The 18039-nt window shown below is 32.9% G+C and overlaps 1 protein-coding gene across 1 annotated transcript; it reads right to left on the bottom strand.

The window, feature by feature from the left end:
* Window positions 1-1576: 1576 nt before the first annotated feature.
* Window positions 1577-13538, bottom strand: LOC103501746 (uncharacterized). The gene is made up of 14 exons (XM_008465430.3): window positions 13019-13538; window positions 12342-12508; window positions 11905-12008; window positions 10888-10954; window positions 8163-8255; window positions 7910-8074; window positions 7612-7752; window positions 7428-7505; window positions 5014-5126; window positions 4826-4886; window positions 4324-4491; window positions 3662-3763; window positions 2543-2632; window positions 1577-2054 (listed from the first exon to the last, which is right to left on the bottom strand). The coding sequence occupies exons 1-14, from the start codon at window positions 13296-13298 to the stop codon at window positions 1992-1994; spliced, it is 1692 nt and encodes a 563-aa protein (XP_008463652.1). The 5' UTR covers window positions 13299-13538; the 3' UTR covers window positions 1577-1991.
* Window positions 13539-18039: the final 4501 nt, after the last annotated feature.

Raw genomic sequence — 18039 nt, 5'->3', positions numbered from 1 at the left:
CATATATTATTTTATTATAAATAAATTGCATTTACAGGGAAACATTTTTTGATTTATTTAATTATTAAATATTAATTAAAAATACAAATAAGGAAATTATAATGTATTATGATAACAATAATGAAATTAAGAAAATAGTTAAATGTTAAATTCGAATTTGACATATATTAAATGTTTAATCATAAGGATTAAATGGTCCTAAAAATAAGTGAATACCTATTTATGTAAAAACTTGAACATTTAGGATATTTTTGAAATTTCGCATACAAATTAGGTCATGGATAATTAGTATCAAATAACAATCTATATCATTGACAACCAATATTACATAGTAATTAGATAACAATTACTTTCATTGTAAAATACTACAACCAATTTTACGGTAACAATCAAACGACAATTCGTACCATTAGCAATTAGCTAGCAATCAGACAATAATCAAATAAAAATTAATATACCTAGTAATTATATGATAACCAGATGACAATCAGGTAGTGATGGAAAGAAAATGAGATACTCTTAAATGCGAGGGGCATTTTAATTAGATCAGATTGGACTCAAGAATTTACCAATTTTTGTAAAATCATAAAGGATTTCAATATTTTTGCTACTTGTGCAAGTGGCTTATTTATATTAAGAAGTGTTTAAAAATATAACAAAATAAACCTACTTCATATATAGCAACTTTTACTTTCTATTTATATGCATTATGTTACTTTCTATTTATATGCATTATGGATTAGATGACATCCATCAATGTATCTGTTTAAGTCTATCGTAGATAAATGTTTTCAAACAACTTTATCATTTTTAAAAAAAAAATTCCTCATATTTATACTGATCACATTTTGATATATTTCTTTTTATATAATCAGAAAGAATTATTAATTTACCTCTCATGTCATGTCAATATTGAACCCTAAACCCTAAAAATATCAATATGTCAATAAAAATAAAAATTTAATACTATGATTACAGCCATACAATATATCAATTACAAAGACATGCTTCCAAATCAATCTTCTCATTCACTATTAAATAAGTGAATATAATAGGTAAAATCAAGTACCGTTTCTTACATAGACAAAATCGCTTCCATCGAGGAAAAGAAACGGAAAAAAATAAAAATAAAAATAACTAACTAACTAACTAACACAAACCGCGTGCTATTAATGTTTCAAATGATATCTCCTGATCTCCACAACCGCTACCTTTTCATTTGTGATGCAGTTATTATTCAAATATCATAAAACTATCCAAAAAAAAAAAAAAAGAAAAAAAAGAAAAACAAATGACATGACCATGAATATTTTCTCTAAAAGCATAGCTGCAACAATCCACAAAAGTATAAAAAAGATTTAAGATATCATTTATAATATAAAAAATAAAGATTCCAGATGAGTGTAGCGATGGATGAAATCTCGTAGTATTATTTCTCAGTAACTCAACTCCATGCCACCGAAACATTCGATAAAACAGAATAATTAACAAAATAAGGAGACCAAAACCACCAGACAACTGTGAAATAATAATAATGCTAACAAATAAATAACCTCAACATATTCTCTGGGAAAGATTTTCTTAACTGCTGAACTGAATATATTGCCTGCCACTCACTAATATCAACTGAGCAAAGAAATAATAGACCCAACAAATTCCAAGGGGTAAAAAATCATAGTCAAAAGTGGAAGCCACAAATGGAGGGTTAAACAGTAGGAATTTAAATATGGAGAGCAAAGAAAAAAATATCGCACCTCGAGAGTTCTCAATAACTGTTATTATGTCACAGATGATATAACAACTAAAGGATGTCAAAGAAAGAAACAGAGAATTCTGCGAGGAATTCAAGCATCAAAATCCCCTTCAGTTCCTCCAGCTCTAATGATGATTGGTTTGACACCTTGGACCCCATCGTTAGGCCTGTCTAATCTAGATTGCAAAAATTCGGGTGTCAATGATGCAAATCCAAGCATCAAAATCTACTCAACTCATCAAGCTGTTTTTACTTTTCGGGAAGGAGGGCGTCTAAATAAACCGATCAGATCATCGAGACCCTATAGAACAGATAGATTTTGTGAGTATGAAGTATAATTTAAAAAAAACAAAAAGAGAAAGAGAGAAAGAGACACACATCAAGCACACCAAAGGGGATGAACAAATATTTTACTTAAAAATAATATTCTCACAAGTCATCCCAAACTCAAGGTGTGTTTAAGAGTGCTTTTAAAATAAATTTTTTTGACAAACAATCACTTTGATATTTGTTTTGTAGTGTTTTTGAGTGATTCACAATTAAGCACTCAACCCAAAAACACTAAACAAGTGTTCTCCCACAAAACACTCTGGTGTATTTTGAACTTTTCCAAAACCTTGGAATGTTATATCCTAAACAAGCTCTATAGTTTTGAGTGGTGAGAGCTTGATATAGAAAAGGTCCTAAGAGCCCCTTTCTGCACACAGACATTTACTTTTCAATTTATGTTTAAGGAACTCTGTCATGAGATAATTTTCTGAATTTGAAAAAGTAAATAACACAACATACCCTGGTTGTGATCACGAGGAAACAGAAGAGTAAAACTAAATAAGATCCCAAGACCAAAAGCAAAAGCAAGTCAAATGTCACACTAGCGACCTGAAACAACAAACATGAAGCTTTGCTTAGATGAAGTCAAGAAAGAACATTAAAGGACTAAGGGTGCGTTTGAATTATTTATGAAAAAATGTTTTTCAAGAATACATTTCTTTTTAAACATTTTCTTGAAAATGAGTTTAAAATTTAAACACTCACATATTTGGGTAAATCTTTTAACAAGTGTTTATATTCATAATTTTGTTTGGTTTGTCATATACCAAAAATGTTTATACTTAAGTCAAACTACCATAAAAGACTAACACTATGACCTAATTTAATAAAGAAATACGCATATTTTGATTTTTTAGAAAGAAATATATTTTGAAATTAATCGCACAATATCTTTAAACTATTGTTTGTTTTAGAAATTTAAATTCTTGCATGCTTAACACCTTTAATCCACTCCACCGAACACTTATTCTTCAACGCTCTCGGCCGAAATTGGCCTGAGATCACCCCGAGAAACCTTTAAAAAAGAACTCCTTTGTCTCCAATCTCGGCCGAACACAACCCGAAATAGCCCCGAGAACCCTTTACTTTACTTCTTTGTCTTCAATCTTGGCCATACTCGGCCCCTGGATTGCCCGAGATCCCTCAATACTTTCTTTTTTTCTTCTAACCTCGGCCGGACTCGGCCACGGGATTGTTCGAGATCCCTCAATATTTCTTTTTTTTTCTTCCAATCTTGGTCGGACTCAACCCTGGGATTGCCCGAGATCCCTCAATACTTTCTTTTTTTCTTCCAATCTTGGCCAGACTAGGTCCATAGATTGTCCGAGAATGGATTCCTAGTCAATCACTTGATAATCCATTTTCTAAAAAGTTGGTCTTGATTGATTTCTCTAAAATGAATTGTTTTGTCAACTAATTTAAAAAAAATACATCTTGTGAACTTGCCAAACACCACAATTATTTTCAAAAGAACTTTTTTGCAAATGTGAACACTTCAAAATGCAAACCAAATGCACCCTAAAACACGTTACCAACAACGGACTAGAGAGCCAAGTTCACAATTTATCAGCTAAGTACCTGGTATACGTGAAGTTTAGCTGCAGTTGAACCATAAAAGGTGAATATCCCCTCAAATACTTCGTGTTGCAAGCTCACATCATGGGTATGGACCTCCAGTTCCTGAAAAATAGTAGAAACATATCATTCCATGATGGCTGAGAGTGAGATAACGTTAATCAAGCATTCGCATGAGTCATTCCTGCCAGACTAGTTCACCACTATAATATTGCATTTATAAATGGGTTTCAAGCTTTTGTATCGGACAAACAAGCAAGGGAAATATGGATCAGCACTAACCGTAGTAGTTCCGCCATATCAAAAATAGTCAAAATTTTAAGAAACTAATTTCAAATAGAAGGTTGCAATTTCTCCAAACTCAGAATATTTAAGCACGTTACGCATGTTTCCAAGCAATATGTTTAGGTTGAGCTAAATGAAGCGGCAAGAATGGTAACAATGGACAATTTTATTCTAATGATATAAAACCTTTTCTAATGCTAATACACGAAGGAAGGAGTCATCTTCTAACGAAAAGGAGACAGTTGAACATAAATACGTTTCAGAACAATATCTTATTTTTTTCTATCAGATTGCCAATCAATCTTTGGGTCAACACAGTATACGATGCTAAATTAAAGTAGATGGTATCAACTGGTACAATTTTGTTTATAATATAAAACCTTTTTTAATGCCGATATGAAAGGGTCGTCTTTCGACAGGAATGGAGCAACTCGAGGCGTTCGTGATAAAAGATCCACCCATGACCGAATATAAGTTGGATTGACTGCCAAACTACTATCATCTGCAAATACCTGTATGTTCTTTCCTTCGTATCTGTAAATATGCCTCTGCATAAAATGCAAAGAAATGCGCATTAGAGAGTTCTTTTTTTTTTTTTTTTTCTTTCTTTTTTTTGTTAAGATGCATTAGAGAATTCTGAAAAACAATATAAAAATATAATGGAAATCTGAAAAATGTGCATTAATAACATAAGTCATGTATTCGTGCACTCCACTTATAAATAACAATAGAAGCTAGCTACATGTCACGTTAAACATACTGAACTTGAAATGAATTCTCGTTTGCCAAAAACAAACACTCAGCAGTTGGAAACAGGAAAAGCATAAAAATGATAACAACTTGCTTAAAGATTATGTCTAAGAAAGATGTGATAAAACTTACTGCAAGACTCTCGGCAACTAACTTGATACTCTTGGCAATCTTACTCTCGTCCAAAAACAATCTGTTGGAAGTTAGTCATGTCAGAGTACACATCACTCAGAAATAAATATGTATGCTCGCTCACATGCAAACGAAGTGGAACAGAAGCTGGAAACTCTGAAAACTGATCAATTTCTTAAAAATAGAACCTGTTGTCACCCAAACCTCCAGTCCTTTCCAAGAGCTCAGGAGCAGCAGAGAGTTCAGAAAGGGTAGCAGCAGTTACTCTCAATCTTGAAAACTGTTCGTGCTCCCAGGCTACCTATAGCATACAAAGGATTTATCAAGTGGGCTACAATAAATAATAATCATAAAATAAAAGAGTTGTATACCATGCTAAGGGAAACCTAGAACACTCTTTTTTGAAACAATGGTTAAATAAATAGCACACATCATTATGAAAAATGTGATGATGGCAATGTAAATTAGATCAGATGTCAAAAGTCTTTGACTCTTGTTTTGCCTTCTCCCACCCCTGTATAAAAGGGAAAAATAAAAAGAAAAAAGAGTGTCTAGTGCTGGTCATGTAGCTATTATCCTAGAAACATCCTTTTCTTGGAGCAATACCACAGGATGCGATTATTATTAAAAGAATCCAAGGTTGGCTTTGACTATTGACTAATTAGAAGATAAAAAGCATGCCCACTTCAGTTCGAGCCAGTTTACCCAAGCACAAGACAAATGATGCTGTCCATATTGGCCATTGCCAATTTCTTGTTACATTTTTTTCTTTCTATTAAGTGGGTAAGTAACATGACATTTGAAAAATGCACTTGTCTAGGGACTAGGATTATAAATGCTCATGTCCTGTTTGCCATCGTATTTGGAGAAAATATATGCAAGCACAACGTTAGTGTCATTTTCCATCCTCAAAACAGCGAATCTTACTGCAAAGGTACACTCAAACAATAAGATTTCAATTTCCAACGCTAAATTTTCTCTGTAACAATATAAATAAAATATATTAATACAGTGATTTTATATTGAGAATCACAATTACTAACTTCATTTTTCATTTAAGTATCATGTATGATACTGTTGCCCTAGTCATCAAATTTTCATTTCTATTCCCACTCTTTTATCCATTAAATAGGAACTCAGAGCCAAAATCCAAGTTCAACCAAACCATTCAGTGAACTAGTTCCATTTGCAAACATTGACATTAAAACTCTTGATTAACAGTAGGTGTGGTAGGATTTTTTATAGAATCCTAATAAAAAAGAATCTCAGCTCAGGTTAATATCGTTAAACTGTACAATAGGTGTATTAGGAGCTAAAACATAGGAGAGCTGAGGAGTTTCATAAAGATGATTTAGTCATGGTTCACCTAAACAAGAACTCAGGTTAGATAGGGAAGAGAAATGTGAGATAGTTTCCTGGAGTTATTTATGCAAGAACTATATCTACAAGACTACAACAAATTGAGGAAGAAAGAAGGTTGGACCATGTAAGATACATGGGTTCTGAATTTCTAGATGTTTTACACAACTCCAAGGCTTCTAATTTTTCAAATGCATTTTTCTTTTGTAAACAAAATATTAAAATAAAGACTTAAGCACAAAAAAACATTTGAGTGCAGTAGTCCATTGGTTCCCAATGATTTAAGCATGACATGAAGCACACAAAAACACGTAAAAAAGTTTTGAAAAAAATCTGAATATCACATTACAATACAGAAACAAAAATATAAATTTTACATGTGAAAATATATGGAACAAGATTAAAGAAAAAAACTTCAAAATCCACGTTCTCACGTCTCAGAACAAGGAGACTTGGAGAGCATCATTCAGAAATGAAGCGGCAATCCTAAACTAAAGAAGAGTTTTCTTTAGGGCCAATATATGTGCGTGTGATACTTTTTATTTTTAGTTTTTTACTAAACCATTATTAACCCTGCTATTTTAATTTTTGGTTGTTTGTTATTTTCTGTTAAAGTTAGTGGCTAAAAGTAAGACTACATATAATGCCTTTGCCATCAGTTTATTGAAGAATTTTAATTCTAGTCTAAATAAAATTCTAGTCCGATTTCTTAAAGAATTTTGCATCAATCAGAAGCCAAAAACTAGGATGGAAAGGCAGAAGTGGGGTTTTCTCCAAAGATTGTACAGTCAGAAAGACATCTATAGTTTCCGTATACTATCAACATGCGGACTGATATGCTTGCTTAAACCACCATTAGATTTGCATGCACTGGTAGAAAGAAAGGTGTGGTAGCACGAAGCTTATGAATGGGAGAATTTTGTTAGGAGGGCAGTGAGGGCATGGGACAGCCTCAGGTGTTACTGAAGGAAGATTGTGTAGGTGGCTAGGTACTGATGTAAGTGTGTACCTGTAACAGGTAGGTGGGATTCAGGCTTGTCCTGGGGAGAGAATGAACCGTTCAAACTGTCTCTCCCCTTTTTCCTCTTTTTCTATTTCGGTAATGTTTCAATATAATGTTTTAGATTCTATATCATTTAACGAATGTCAATAATTGAATTTCATAATATTTCTTCATGTGAAAATTAATTCTGTCAGAAAAATAAAAATAGAAAAAATTCAGGTGTATTAACATTTAACTCACTCGAGGGTTTGAAATATTAATCTTCTTGTGCTTCAAATCAACTTTAAAGCCCAAATCCTCCGCAACATTTGAGAAATCCTACAGAGTCCAGGCCATCCACAATCAGCACGTTGTAATAAACAAGACATTAACATTTTTTTAATATTACATGACACCAAACATTTTAAAAGAACAATATGCTTACTTCAAAGATTTGCTTAATGTAGGCATTTTCTGGAGGCTTGGAGACATGCAGCCATAATTTGTCATCCCATGAACCAATACTATTTAAGCAAATAGCATAGTCAATCCTCTCACGGAGACGGTGATCAAAGCTTTGAAGCCACTGGGAAAGCAATACTTTACATTAATAGACAACAAATATAAACAATTATAGAAAAAATAAAATAATAATCAAAATGAAGATGTTCAACTACAGAGAATATATTGTAATGTTAAAGTAATAACTACGATGAATGCATGTACAAAAGAAGGATGAGAACCTTGTGAGTCCCATTGTAGTTGTAAGGCCCGCCAGAAGTGAGCCCAAAAAGTAGATTGTACCTTCCTCTTGTCTTAGGGTTGGAATAAAGAAGAGAAAATAATCTTGCAATTTCGAGAAGTGCAACAATTCCACTTCCGTTGCTATCACTTCCCACAGATAATTCCTACAACCAGAGAGATGATCCACATCGTCTATATAAAATATAGATAAAATATGGTAGGTACTGTTAGTGCATTAAACAAGTCACATACAGGAGCAGCGCCAAATGTATCATATGATGCTACAATAGCAATTGTTGGGAGTTGACTAGCATCCCCATCAGATTTTAGTCCAGGAAGCCAACCCTGACACCAATTAAAAAAATAAAAATGAATAAAGGTAAAACAATGCAACATTATTAAAAAGAATTAAACACAAGAATGAGGGGAGAACAAAGCTAATCACAGCACCTCAATAACAGAACACAGACTGCATAAATACACCAAGGAAAATGGTAAATTATATGGGAAATACACAATTTGCAGTTTTATAACACTGTATTCTTGACACACAACCTCTCCGTTGACTTGTTGACTTCTCTCCTCCAATTCTCCTCAAGAGTCAATGGAGAGAACCTTGAAATGAATGACACGTGAAATTTTAAATTTAATTTAACCAATATATTTGATGGAGGGGTCAGATAACTATTAAGGTTATAGGGGACCCAAAAAAAGCTAGGGACTCAAAAGGATTATAAAATGATCTCCAACTCTAACACAATAAGATGGTAACTACAGAACACTCGGGTACTAAAAAGTCAACGGGAAACATAAACTCAAAGTTTGCCATATCCAAATGTGAACTCCTAGCTAAGCCACAAATTTTCGTATTCATCACATTCTTAAGTAACCAAGAACTTAAAAATAATAAAGAGCACGAAACCAAAAAGTTTGAAAGAAGCAACTCAAAATATCTCACAAAATCACATGTCCAAAGAATATGATCCAAGTTTTCCTCCACCTTTCGACAAAGAATGCAACATAACGACCCAACTAACAAGAAAACTTCCTCGAGAGTCGATCTAGAGTGTCATCTGTGTAAGACCTTCCATGTAAAGAACTTAACCTTCTGTGGAGTCTTTACCCTCCAAAGAGCAGAAAGGCAAGCCCACTAACAAGAGAAGGTCCAATAAGGCACAAAAGAAAACTTTACGAGAAAAACTACAAGGGTTAAAACTACGAACTCAAAAGTCTTTTCTCCCAATCCTAAAATCGCACTCCCTTAGCAAAGACAGGAGAGAGAAAACCTCCACTATTTCTCTATCAAACAATGAACAAAGAGGACCAAAAGAAAAAGAACCAGAGCTCCCTAATGAAACCAAAAAACCAGTCAGCAAACAATTTATAAATGTCTGTGTTTGTATAAGTAGGATAATTAATGTATATTTGAATAAAATTACATATTATCCTACTTATCCAAATAGAGACATTTATTATTTTATTAATAAAAAACTGAACTGCCATTGAGAAAGAACATAAAGTCATAAAAAAAAACCGAGCAATAAAACCAACTAAAAAAATGGGATCCATTCAAGAGATATGAGACCTAAGGAATAATTGCAAAAAACCTTTGTCATTGAAGCCCAAAGGGACACATGAAATCTAATGAGGGACCAAACAACTCTAAGGTCTGGGTCCCTCTCATCCCTTCTGAACGTTCTATTCCTCTCCCCCCACAAAACCCACAACACAACACAACACAACACAACACAAACTCCTTGCCTTAGAAACTCCTCTCTTGAACAGGAAAATGAGAAAGAACTAAATCATCTTTCTATACCCTTTGTGTCTAGCATACCAAAAGTCAAACACGTCCAAAAAGATCTTTCCCCACCCTCCGCAGAAAATGCAACAACATGGTTCTATCAAAGTAGACATCTTTCTAGTAAGTTGATCTAAAGTGTTGACTCCTCCATGGATGACCTGCCAAACGAAGAATTGAACATTCCTTGGAATTTTCATCTTCCACATAATTGAAAAGCATTGGTCAAAGAAGGGTTCAAACATGCACTGGAAGAAATGAAGAATGAGCTACAAGAAAAACCCACAATGAGGTTAAGCTCCTAAAACCAGCATTCTTCCTCCCTTGCATAAGCTCAAACTTCCCAACCAAAGATAATAAAGCCACAACTTTCACGTTCCTACGCCGATAACGGATGACAAAAGGGAAAAGAGGAGAAGTTCCTAGAAGAGTGCAAAACGTTAGCCACGAAACAATCTTTCATCAAGGGCACGTGGATAATAGGGGTCTATACACTATCCCCCCTCCCCCACACTTAACCCTCCCAAAAGTACGTTTCCCTCCTATCATCCACAAAACACTAGACCAAATACAAAAAGGATGGAAGCTCATATGAAATGTCTTTCCAAGATTTCTAGAAATGTTTTTGACCCCAAACAACATCCACTCGAAAGGATGGAGACCGTATTTACTCGGTTTTAGACTCGGAGGCAAACCACAAGAACCATCCGACCAGCAAGAAACTATGTAACAAGTGAGTGATGTGAATTTCTTATGGGATGGTTTGGTGGTCTCACATGGTTAACTGGGAGTAGTGGTCCGTGGTGGTTGGTGGCCTAGGGATTGGGAGCCTAAATTTGCATAGCAAGACTAGGACCTTTTTGTACTAATGACATCAGTTTGAATTTCTTGGATTGGAGCCCATTCTTATAGGTCATGCATGTATGCTTTCTTTCTTTTTTTCTTTTTTTTTTTTTTTTTTTTTTGTGTGTGTGTGTGTGTATGTGCGTGCGCTCTTGTATATTCCTTCATTTTGCTCAAGGAAAGTTTGGTTTCTTACCAAAATATACAGACATGTACAGATTACTATAAGATCAACAAGCCAACCACTTTTCCTGTGTAAAAGCTTTCTAATGATTATATACAATAACAGAATAACTCTAGTCATTCACATGTTAAGGAAACTGAAAAAGATACCTGAATATTTGTAATCGTGGAAGATATAAGTTTCTTTGGTTCTGCTGCCGAAACAACAAGCTTATACCTGCAAACATTTATGAATACAGAAAATGTAGCAATTGTCTACTTATCCTCAAGCTCTCAAAATTTCTTTATAAGAAAAAAAAGATTCTAGATAATATAAATTTTTTTGATAAAAACACTAGCAAATGGCACAATGACAGTTGACATTGAGAGTACCTTCTTAATGAGAAACTGAATGATGTGATATCAAATCAATATAGGTTGATGGATGTTTTTTTAGTATCAAGTAAATTACAATACAACATCAAAGTGTCAAGACATATTAGAAATTTCACCAAAAAATGGAAATGAATAACAAACATACTTTTATTGAATAAAGAAAAACCAAGTTTTCAATGAGATATGAAAGGATATTCAAAGGCATACAAAGAAATAATCCCAAGAACAAAAAGGACCTCAAACCCAGTTACAAAAGATGGCCATAATCCAAAAGAATTCTATAAGTTATTGAAGAAGTGTTGAAACTTTATCGACTTCTATGACTTTTCGAAACAAAATATTAATTAACATCACCCCAAGATCAGAATTACCAAAAATTCCTTGGTAATTTCTTGTGTATGAATTAAACAATAAAAGAAGTTAACAGAATAAACATTGCCAATCTTTTATGCAAAAGTAGGAACTGACAAAGGTAATTAAGAGGAAAATTGGAGAAAGTAGCCAAAATAAAAGATAAAGAGAAACATAATATAATCTAACATTCTAACTTAATGTTGTTGTCTGTTGCAATAGAAGGTTTGGTTCATGCTTGCAGCAAAATATTAATAATAACCCTTAACAATCATATCAAAATCAGAATTAAAATATAAAACATAGTAGATACTATATAACTTATAAAAATATATTCATATCCCAAAAGTAACCAATCTTTCCTTTCTCTGTTGTGATTTCCGTTATTCACAAGATGAAATCCACTAAAGCACCCAAAATTTCATAATATATTCAACTAACCCGCCAGTAGTTGCAGTCGCAAGCTGACCAGTGGCATCATTGTTCTTGACATCAGCCAAAACAGCATCAATATCTTCACCGTCTGAAGCAAAATACACAGGATACTGGAACAACATAGAAACTCTCAGAAATGCAAACACGTTACAAATACTGAAAAAGAAATTGAAGTAAACGAATACGAGAAGGTGGTCATAGTTCACAAACTAAGAAAAGATAACGTGCATTCATTTAATGTACAATGAAAATAAAGTTCAGATGAATATAAATCAAAGTTAAATGTTTAAATGTTTAAATGTTTAAATGTTTAAATGTTTCAAACCATATATAGAAGGAACATAATATAAAACAGAATTCAGAATAAGCACACAATGAATAAACATAGAAAATGTCTAGTGAAGTGATGAAGAATCACCGGAAGTTATTTTCATTTCACTCACAGGTATAGTAGAATGTATGAGCAACCGTTCAAGTTCAACCAATAAATCCTTGATCACCCCCTCTCCATTTGTACATTTAATGTCATCATTTTTCAGGCTTTCCGAACCAAGAATCCTGGGAAGTAAAACCAACAGACCTCCCAGACGCTTTTTCTGAGATATACATTCTGACAGGACCAAAAAGATAGCCCGGTTATCAACAGAAGAAAGAAGAAATATAGGTCACATAATTCCTCACTAAGAAAAATAAGCAGGATGTCTGATACGTTAAAAGTTAAAAAGTAAGAGCAAAGCCTACAATCATATTCTTCTTCCTTGAAATAGAGAAGAAATTAGATTAACAAAGTTCTGCAAGTCTGCAAACACACTACTGTTTGGTAATCGAAAGAAGATCAAACCTTCCAAATTTCGCATATTTGAATACAAATACTCAAAGTACGAACAACTTCTTTAACTAGTTCAGTATAATCAAATCCAGCTCATCATGAAAATTTCACCCCAATAAAACTTTACAAAAGAAACTATCTGCACCTGTAACTATGCCCAAAGTAATTCAATCCCAAAACAGCTGAATCCAGTTCACAACTGCTTTACTAAAATCTCCAAATACTAACGACGACGATCCAGCAGCTAAGAAAGTAGAAAGTGTAGTTAAAAAAAGAGAAGAATGGTGGTACCTTGGAGAAAAGTCATTTTGAGCTCACAAAGCGGAATGATAAGAACAGTACGAGAGAGATCAGCACCAGAAGGAAAATGAAGAGAGGAAGCATGGTGATTGAGTGTGGCGGCGCGGGATCCGAAGGGGACACCAGAGATATCATACTGAATTAGACGGTAGACATCGACGACGGTGGCAGCGTCACAGAGCTCGACACAGGCAACTAGAATGAAGACTAAGGCGAGAACAGGATAGAAGGAATCGAGAACTTGTGGCTCGCGGGGTTTACGAGGAGCCATGGATGCAAGATCTGGAGCTTCAGATTGAGGGGGAAATGGCGTTTGAAGATATGAGAAGAAGAAGGATGAGATTGGAAGGGAATTTAGATTAGAATAAAATGGAAGATGAGCACATGGAAATTGAATCGGCTCGCGGCTTTTGCTGCTCTTCTCGCCGTTGAGGAGAGATGCCCACCGCCCGCATACACCTCACTTGACCTTCCAACCTCTGTTGAGTTAAGTGCCTCTTTCGCAAGTGAAGTTTCTTATTTTTTATTTTTTTCATTTGTTTATTTCTTATTTAGAATACACAAATATCAATGTGAAATTTCTTATAAACGCCAAAAATTACTATCTAATTATAAATATTAAAAAATTTATAGTTTTCTTTATATATATTATATAAAGACAATAAAGTTGAGGGCACGACTAAATCCGCTCGTGGATTTTAAGATGTATTAATTAATTGAGATATATGATTCTTTTTTACTCTCGTTTTTGTAAAAATTAATTAATTAATTAAAATTAAGAGAAATTTACATTTTTTAAATATTCTATATTTGTCCTTCCATCTTTTTTCTCTTCCTCGCAGCTATAGCAGAATTCAAAAGATCTGTATAGAGAATTTTGAAAAAAATCATTTAGATTGGAATAGCCAAATGTAAACAATCATGTAAAAAAAAAGTAAACGGTCATGTAAAAGAACAAATCATCGTATAGATAATTTAAATGATCGCGTACCAAAATAATTAAAAAAATCGTTTATCCAAATCTAAACGATCGTAAAAAATCTTGAAAAAATAAATGATCGTATAAAAAAATAAACTAAACGATCATATAAAAAAAAGCAAATGATCGCGTACAAAAAAAAATTAAAAAGATCGTTTAGTCAAATCTAAACGATCGTGTAGCAAAAGAAAAACGATTTGCCTACCCAAATCTAAACGATCATATAACCAATTTTAAACGTAACCAAATTAAATGATTGTGTAACCAAATTAAACGAACGATAGAATTAAAAAAATAATTACCAAATTAAATGACCAAATCTAAACGATTGTGTACTAAACAATAGCCAAATCTAAACGATCGTGTACTAAATTTATTATGCGCGCGTTTTGTACCAAATATATTACACGTGCGTTGTTAATGGGGTATTTTTGGTATTTTACACGGTAGGCCTGTGGGCTTTTTCTGTTTTTGAAATTGTTCCATACAGTGTAAATATTTTGCCGCTTTCTTCTATTTGTAAAAAGACCCTTAAAATCAAACTTAATTTTTAGAAATTGTTGTAGCTTTTTTAAGAGAAATTGAGACAACTTACCGTCTCTATTTTTTCCGTTTTAAATTTCAAATTGATATTATTTACACGAGATTTCCTAAAAAATTTGATTCATGGAATTGAACTTGTGTGTTTGATCATTGAACTTGTGTTGATGTTATGGTTGTGTTGATGGAATTGAACTTGTGTTGATGTTATTGTTGTGTTGATGAAATTGAACTTGTGTTGATGCAATGAGAGCACGTGATGCGCTCCCATGATGTTCTTGAAGTTGGTTGGCTTTTAGGAGAATTTGCTAGAACTCTTCTATTTATAGATTTTTCCTGTGGGCTTTATGGGCTTAAGTTTGATTGGTCCAAACTTATGGACTCAACCACATAGATTTGGGTCATATTTAGCCTTTAGACTAAATTAAACTTAAGACAGACTAGGGATATAGTATTTGAGTCTAAATTAATTAAGGATATAGTAAAAGTTTTTAAAAAAATTGCAAATATGGCAAATTTTAACTATAGTCCAAGGTAAAAGACAAAAACATCCCAACAACAAGCTAGATATACTTCATGCTTCTGCCACTTCGTATTCCGATTTCAAACATAAACTTCACGCTTCAGTCTTCACGTTTTCCTTCCATCCTCTACTTTCTTCTCTTTTCTTCGTATTTTGATTTGGTCTTTCGATGTCGGTGCCTTCATTTTCGCTTTGCTTAACGTTCTCCACTTCAATTGTAAGTTATTTGTTTTTCGTTTGAAATCATAAGTTATTTTTGTAAGGTATTTTTGTTTTCCGCTTGGTCCTAACCTGTTTAAAATAGACTTTCTTCTTTTTCTATTTGTTTGAAATCAATTTCTTCATTTTCTGTTTGGTTGTGCTCTATTTTTCAGTTTGTGTGTTGTTACTTAGGGTTAAGGTCTATCAGTGATATGACTTGAAGGATGTTTAGTTTGTTTGCTTTGGAATGTTATTAGATAATTTTGTTTAATGTACATTTTTATGTGTTGTTGTTTATGTTCTATGAGTGATATGTTTCTATCAACTTGAAAAGGATGTTTAACTTGTTTGTGTTGGATTGTTATTAGATGTTTTAGTTTAATGTGCATTTTTATTCGTTGTTGCTTAGGGTCTATTGATGATATGTTTTAATTCCCGATAGACTTTGAATATGTTTAGCTTGTTTGACTTGGGAAGTCAGTAGAAGCTCTAGTTTAATGTTCATTTTTTGTGTGATGTCGCTTAGGGTCTATCAGTGATATGTTTTTTCTAATAAACTTGGAAGATGTTTAGCTTGTTTAAATTGGGAAGTTAGTAGAAGTTCTTTTTTAATGTGCATTTTTTTGTGTAATGTTGCTTAGGGTCTATCGGTGATATGTTTCAATTCCTAGTAAACTTGGAAGATGTTTAGCTTGTTTAACTTGGGAAGTTAGTAGAAGCTCTAGTTTAATGTGCATTTTTGTGTAATGTTGCTTAGGGTCTATTAGTGATATGTTTCAATTCCTGATAAACTTGGAAGATGTTTAGCTTGTTTGACTTGGGAAGTTAGTAGAAGCTCTAATTTAATGTGCATTTTTTGTGTAATGTTGCTTAGGGTCTATCAGTGATGCTTAGGGTCTATCAGTGATATGTTCCTATCATTGATTGATAGATTTGGAGGATGTTTAACTTGTTTGTGTTGGGATATTTAACTTGTTTCTATCTTGATACACTTTGAGGATGCTTAACTTGTTTGCGTTTGGATGTTAGTAGAGTCTTTAGTTAATGTGCATTTTTTATGTGATGTTGCTTAGGGTCTATTGATCATATGTTTTCATATTATCACTGATAGATTTGGAAGACGTTTAACATATTTGCATTGGGATGTTAGTAGATGCTTTAGTTCAATGTGCATTTTTCTATATGTTGTTACTTAGGATCTGATTAGTGATATATTTATACTACTGATAAACTTGATAGACTTTGAGGATGTCTAGTTTGTGTGCACTAGGGTGTGTTAGTAGATGTTTTAGTTTATGTGCATTTATTATGTGATGTTTCTTAAAGACTATCAATGATATGTTCTATCATTGATAGACTTGGAATATGTTTAGGGATGTTTAGTAGATACTTTAGTTTAATGTACATTTTCTTATGTGATATTGCTTAAAGGTCTTTCAGTGATTGGTTTCTATCACTTATAGGCTTAGAGGATGTTTAGCTTGATCGCAATGGGATTTAGTAGATACTTTAGTTTGATGTGTATTTTTTATGTGTTGTTGCTTAGGGTCTATTAGTAATAAGTCTCTATCGCTAGTAGACTTGGAAGATATTTAGATTGTTTGTATTAATAATATATATTTATAAACTCTAATTCAATATTATCATTTCAGGTTCTTCAAGAAAAGAAAAAAATGAAAACTATGGAAATAGTGAAAAATGTTAAAAACGTTAGGCCGAAAAAACAATTTAACTGATAAAAAAAATGTTGGAGAATGCAAAAGACTAGAAAATTGCAAGAGACCGATTGATTTGTTCCTAGTTTGATTTGCAACTCTCTCATTGAGTAAATGGATATTGTTGCATATTAGTTCTGTGGGTATTTCTTGATAGAAAAGATCAACGATAGACTTCACATTTTACTTGATTTTGTTCATTTGATATAGAAAGGGTTGGACCACAGGTTGAATATTACAAATTATGCCCCTTTATATTCTTAAATGGTCGTGACTCTTTAATGGATGTTGAAGTCTATTAATGATAGACCATAACGTAAGACTTCACAGTGACATTATAATTAGTTGATTTTACCATATTAATATAGAAAAATGTTGAATCACAGGTCGAATTATCATTCCAAGTTATGTGTCTTTGTGTTCCCATTGAGAAATTAGTATTATACATGTTGAATCATTGCAAATTAGTATTAATGGGTGCATTTTATTGCAATTTTTTTTTGTTACTATACTTGTTGAAGTCTACCGTTGATAGAAGCTATCAACGATAAACTTAATAGTAAAGTCTATAAACGATAGAAACTATCAGCTATAAATTAAACTCCATTATGACATTACTTCATATTACTACTTTACAATAAAGTAACACGTATAGACTTGAAAATGTATTGATAAAAAATGTGGCTTATTATTGAAAGGTTTGAGTCAACCAAATAGAAAGTATTTCCTGCTAACAAAAAAAAATCTTCTCTATCTATCTTGAAGCAGAATGATTCTTATCAACAACATAATGCCACATCATTGTAAAAATAGTGGAAGTGTGCACATTCTACGATTGTGACCAGCAGGACAACAATGACTATATTTTGAGTGACTTTTCTTTTCATCAATCAATTATTTTTTCATGGTCCTTATGCTCAACGCTTGCAAACTAGAGGTAGTGTTACACTCATAACATTGATTAATCATAATTCTGGATTCCTGCAAATAAATAAATATATAATCATCCTAGTGTTACACTCATGACATTAATAGAAGATAAAGTCTATCATTG

This window comes from Cucumis melo, chromosome 12 (assembly GCF_025177605.1).
Source record: "Cucumis melo cultivar AY chromosome 12, USDA_Cmelo_AY_1.0, whole genome shotgun sequence".
Lineage (NCBI taxonomy): Eukaryota > Viridiplantae > Streptophyta > Magnoliopsida > Cucurbitales > Cucurbitaceae > Cucumis > Cucumis melo.
The sequence above is the reverse complement of the archived record's forward strand: the minus strand, read 5'-3'. Positions and strand labels throughout refer to the sequence as shown.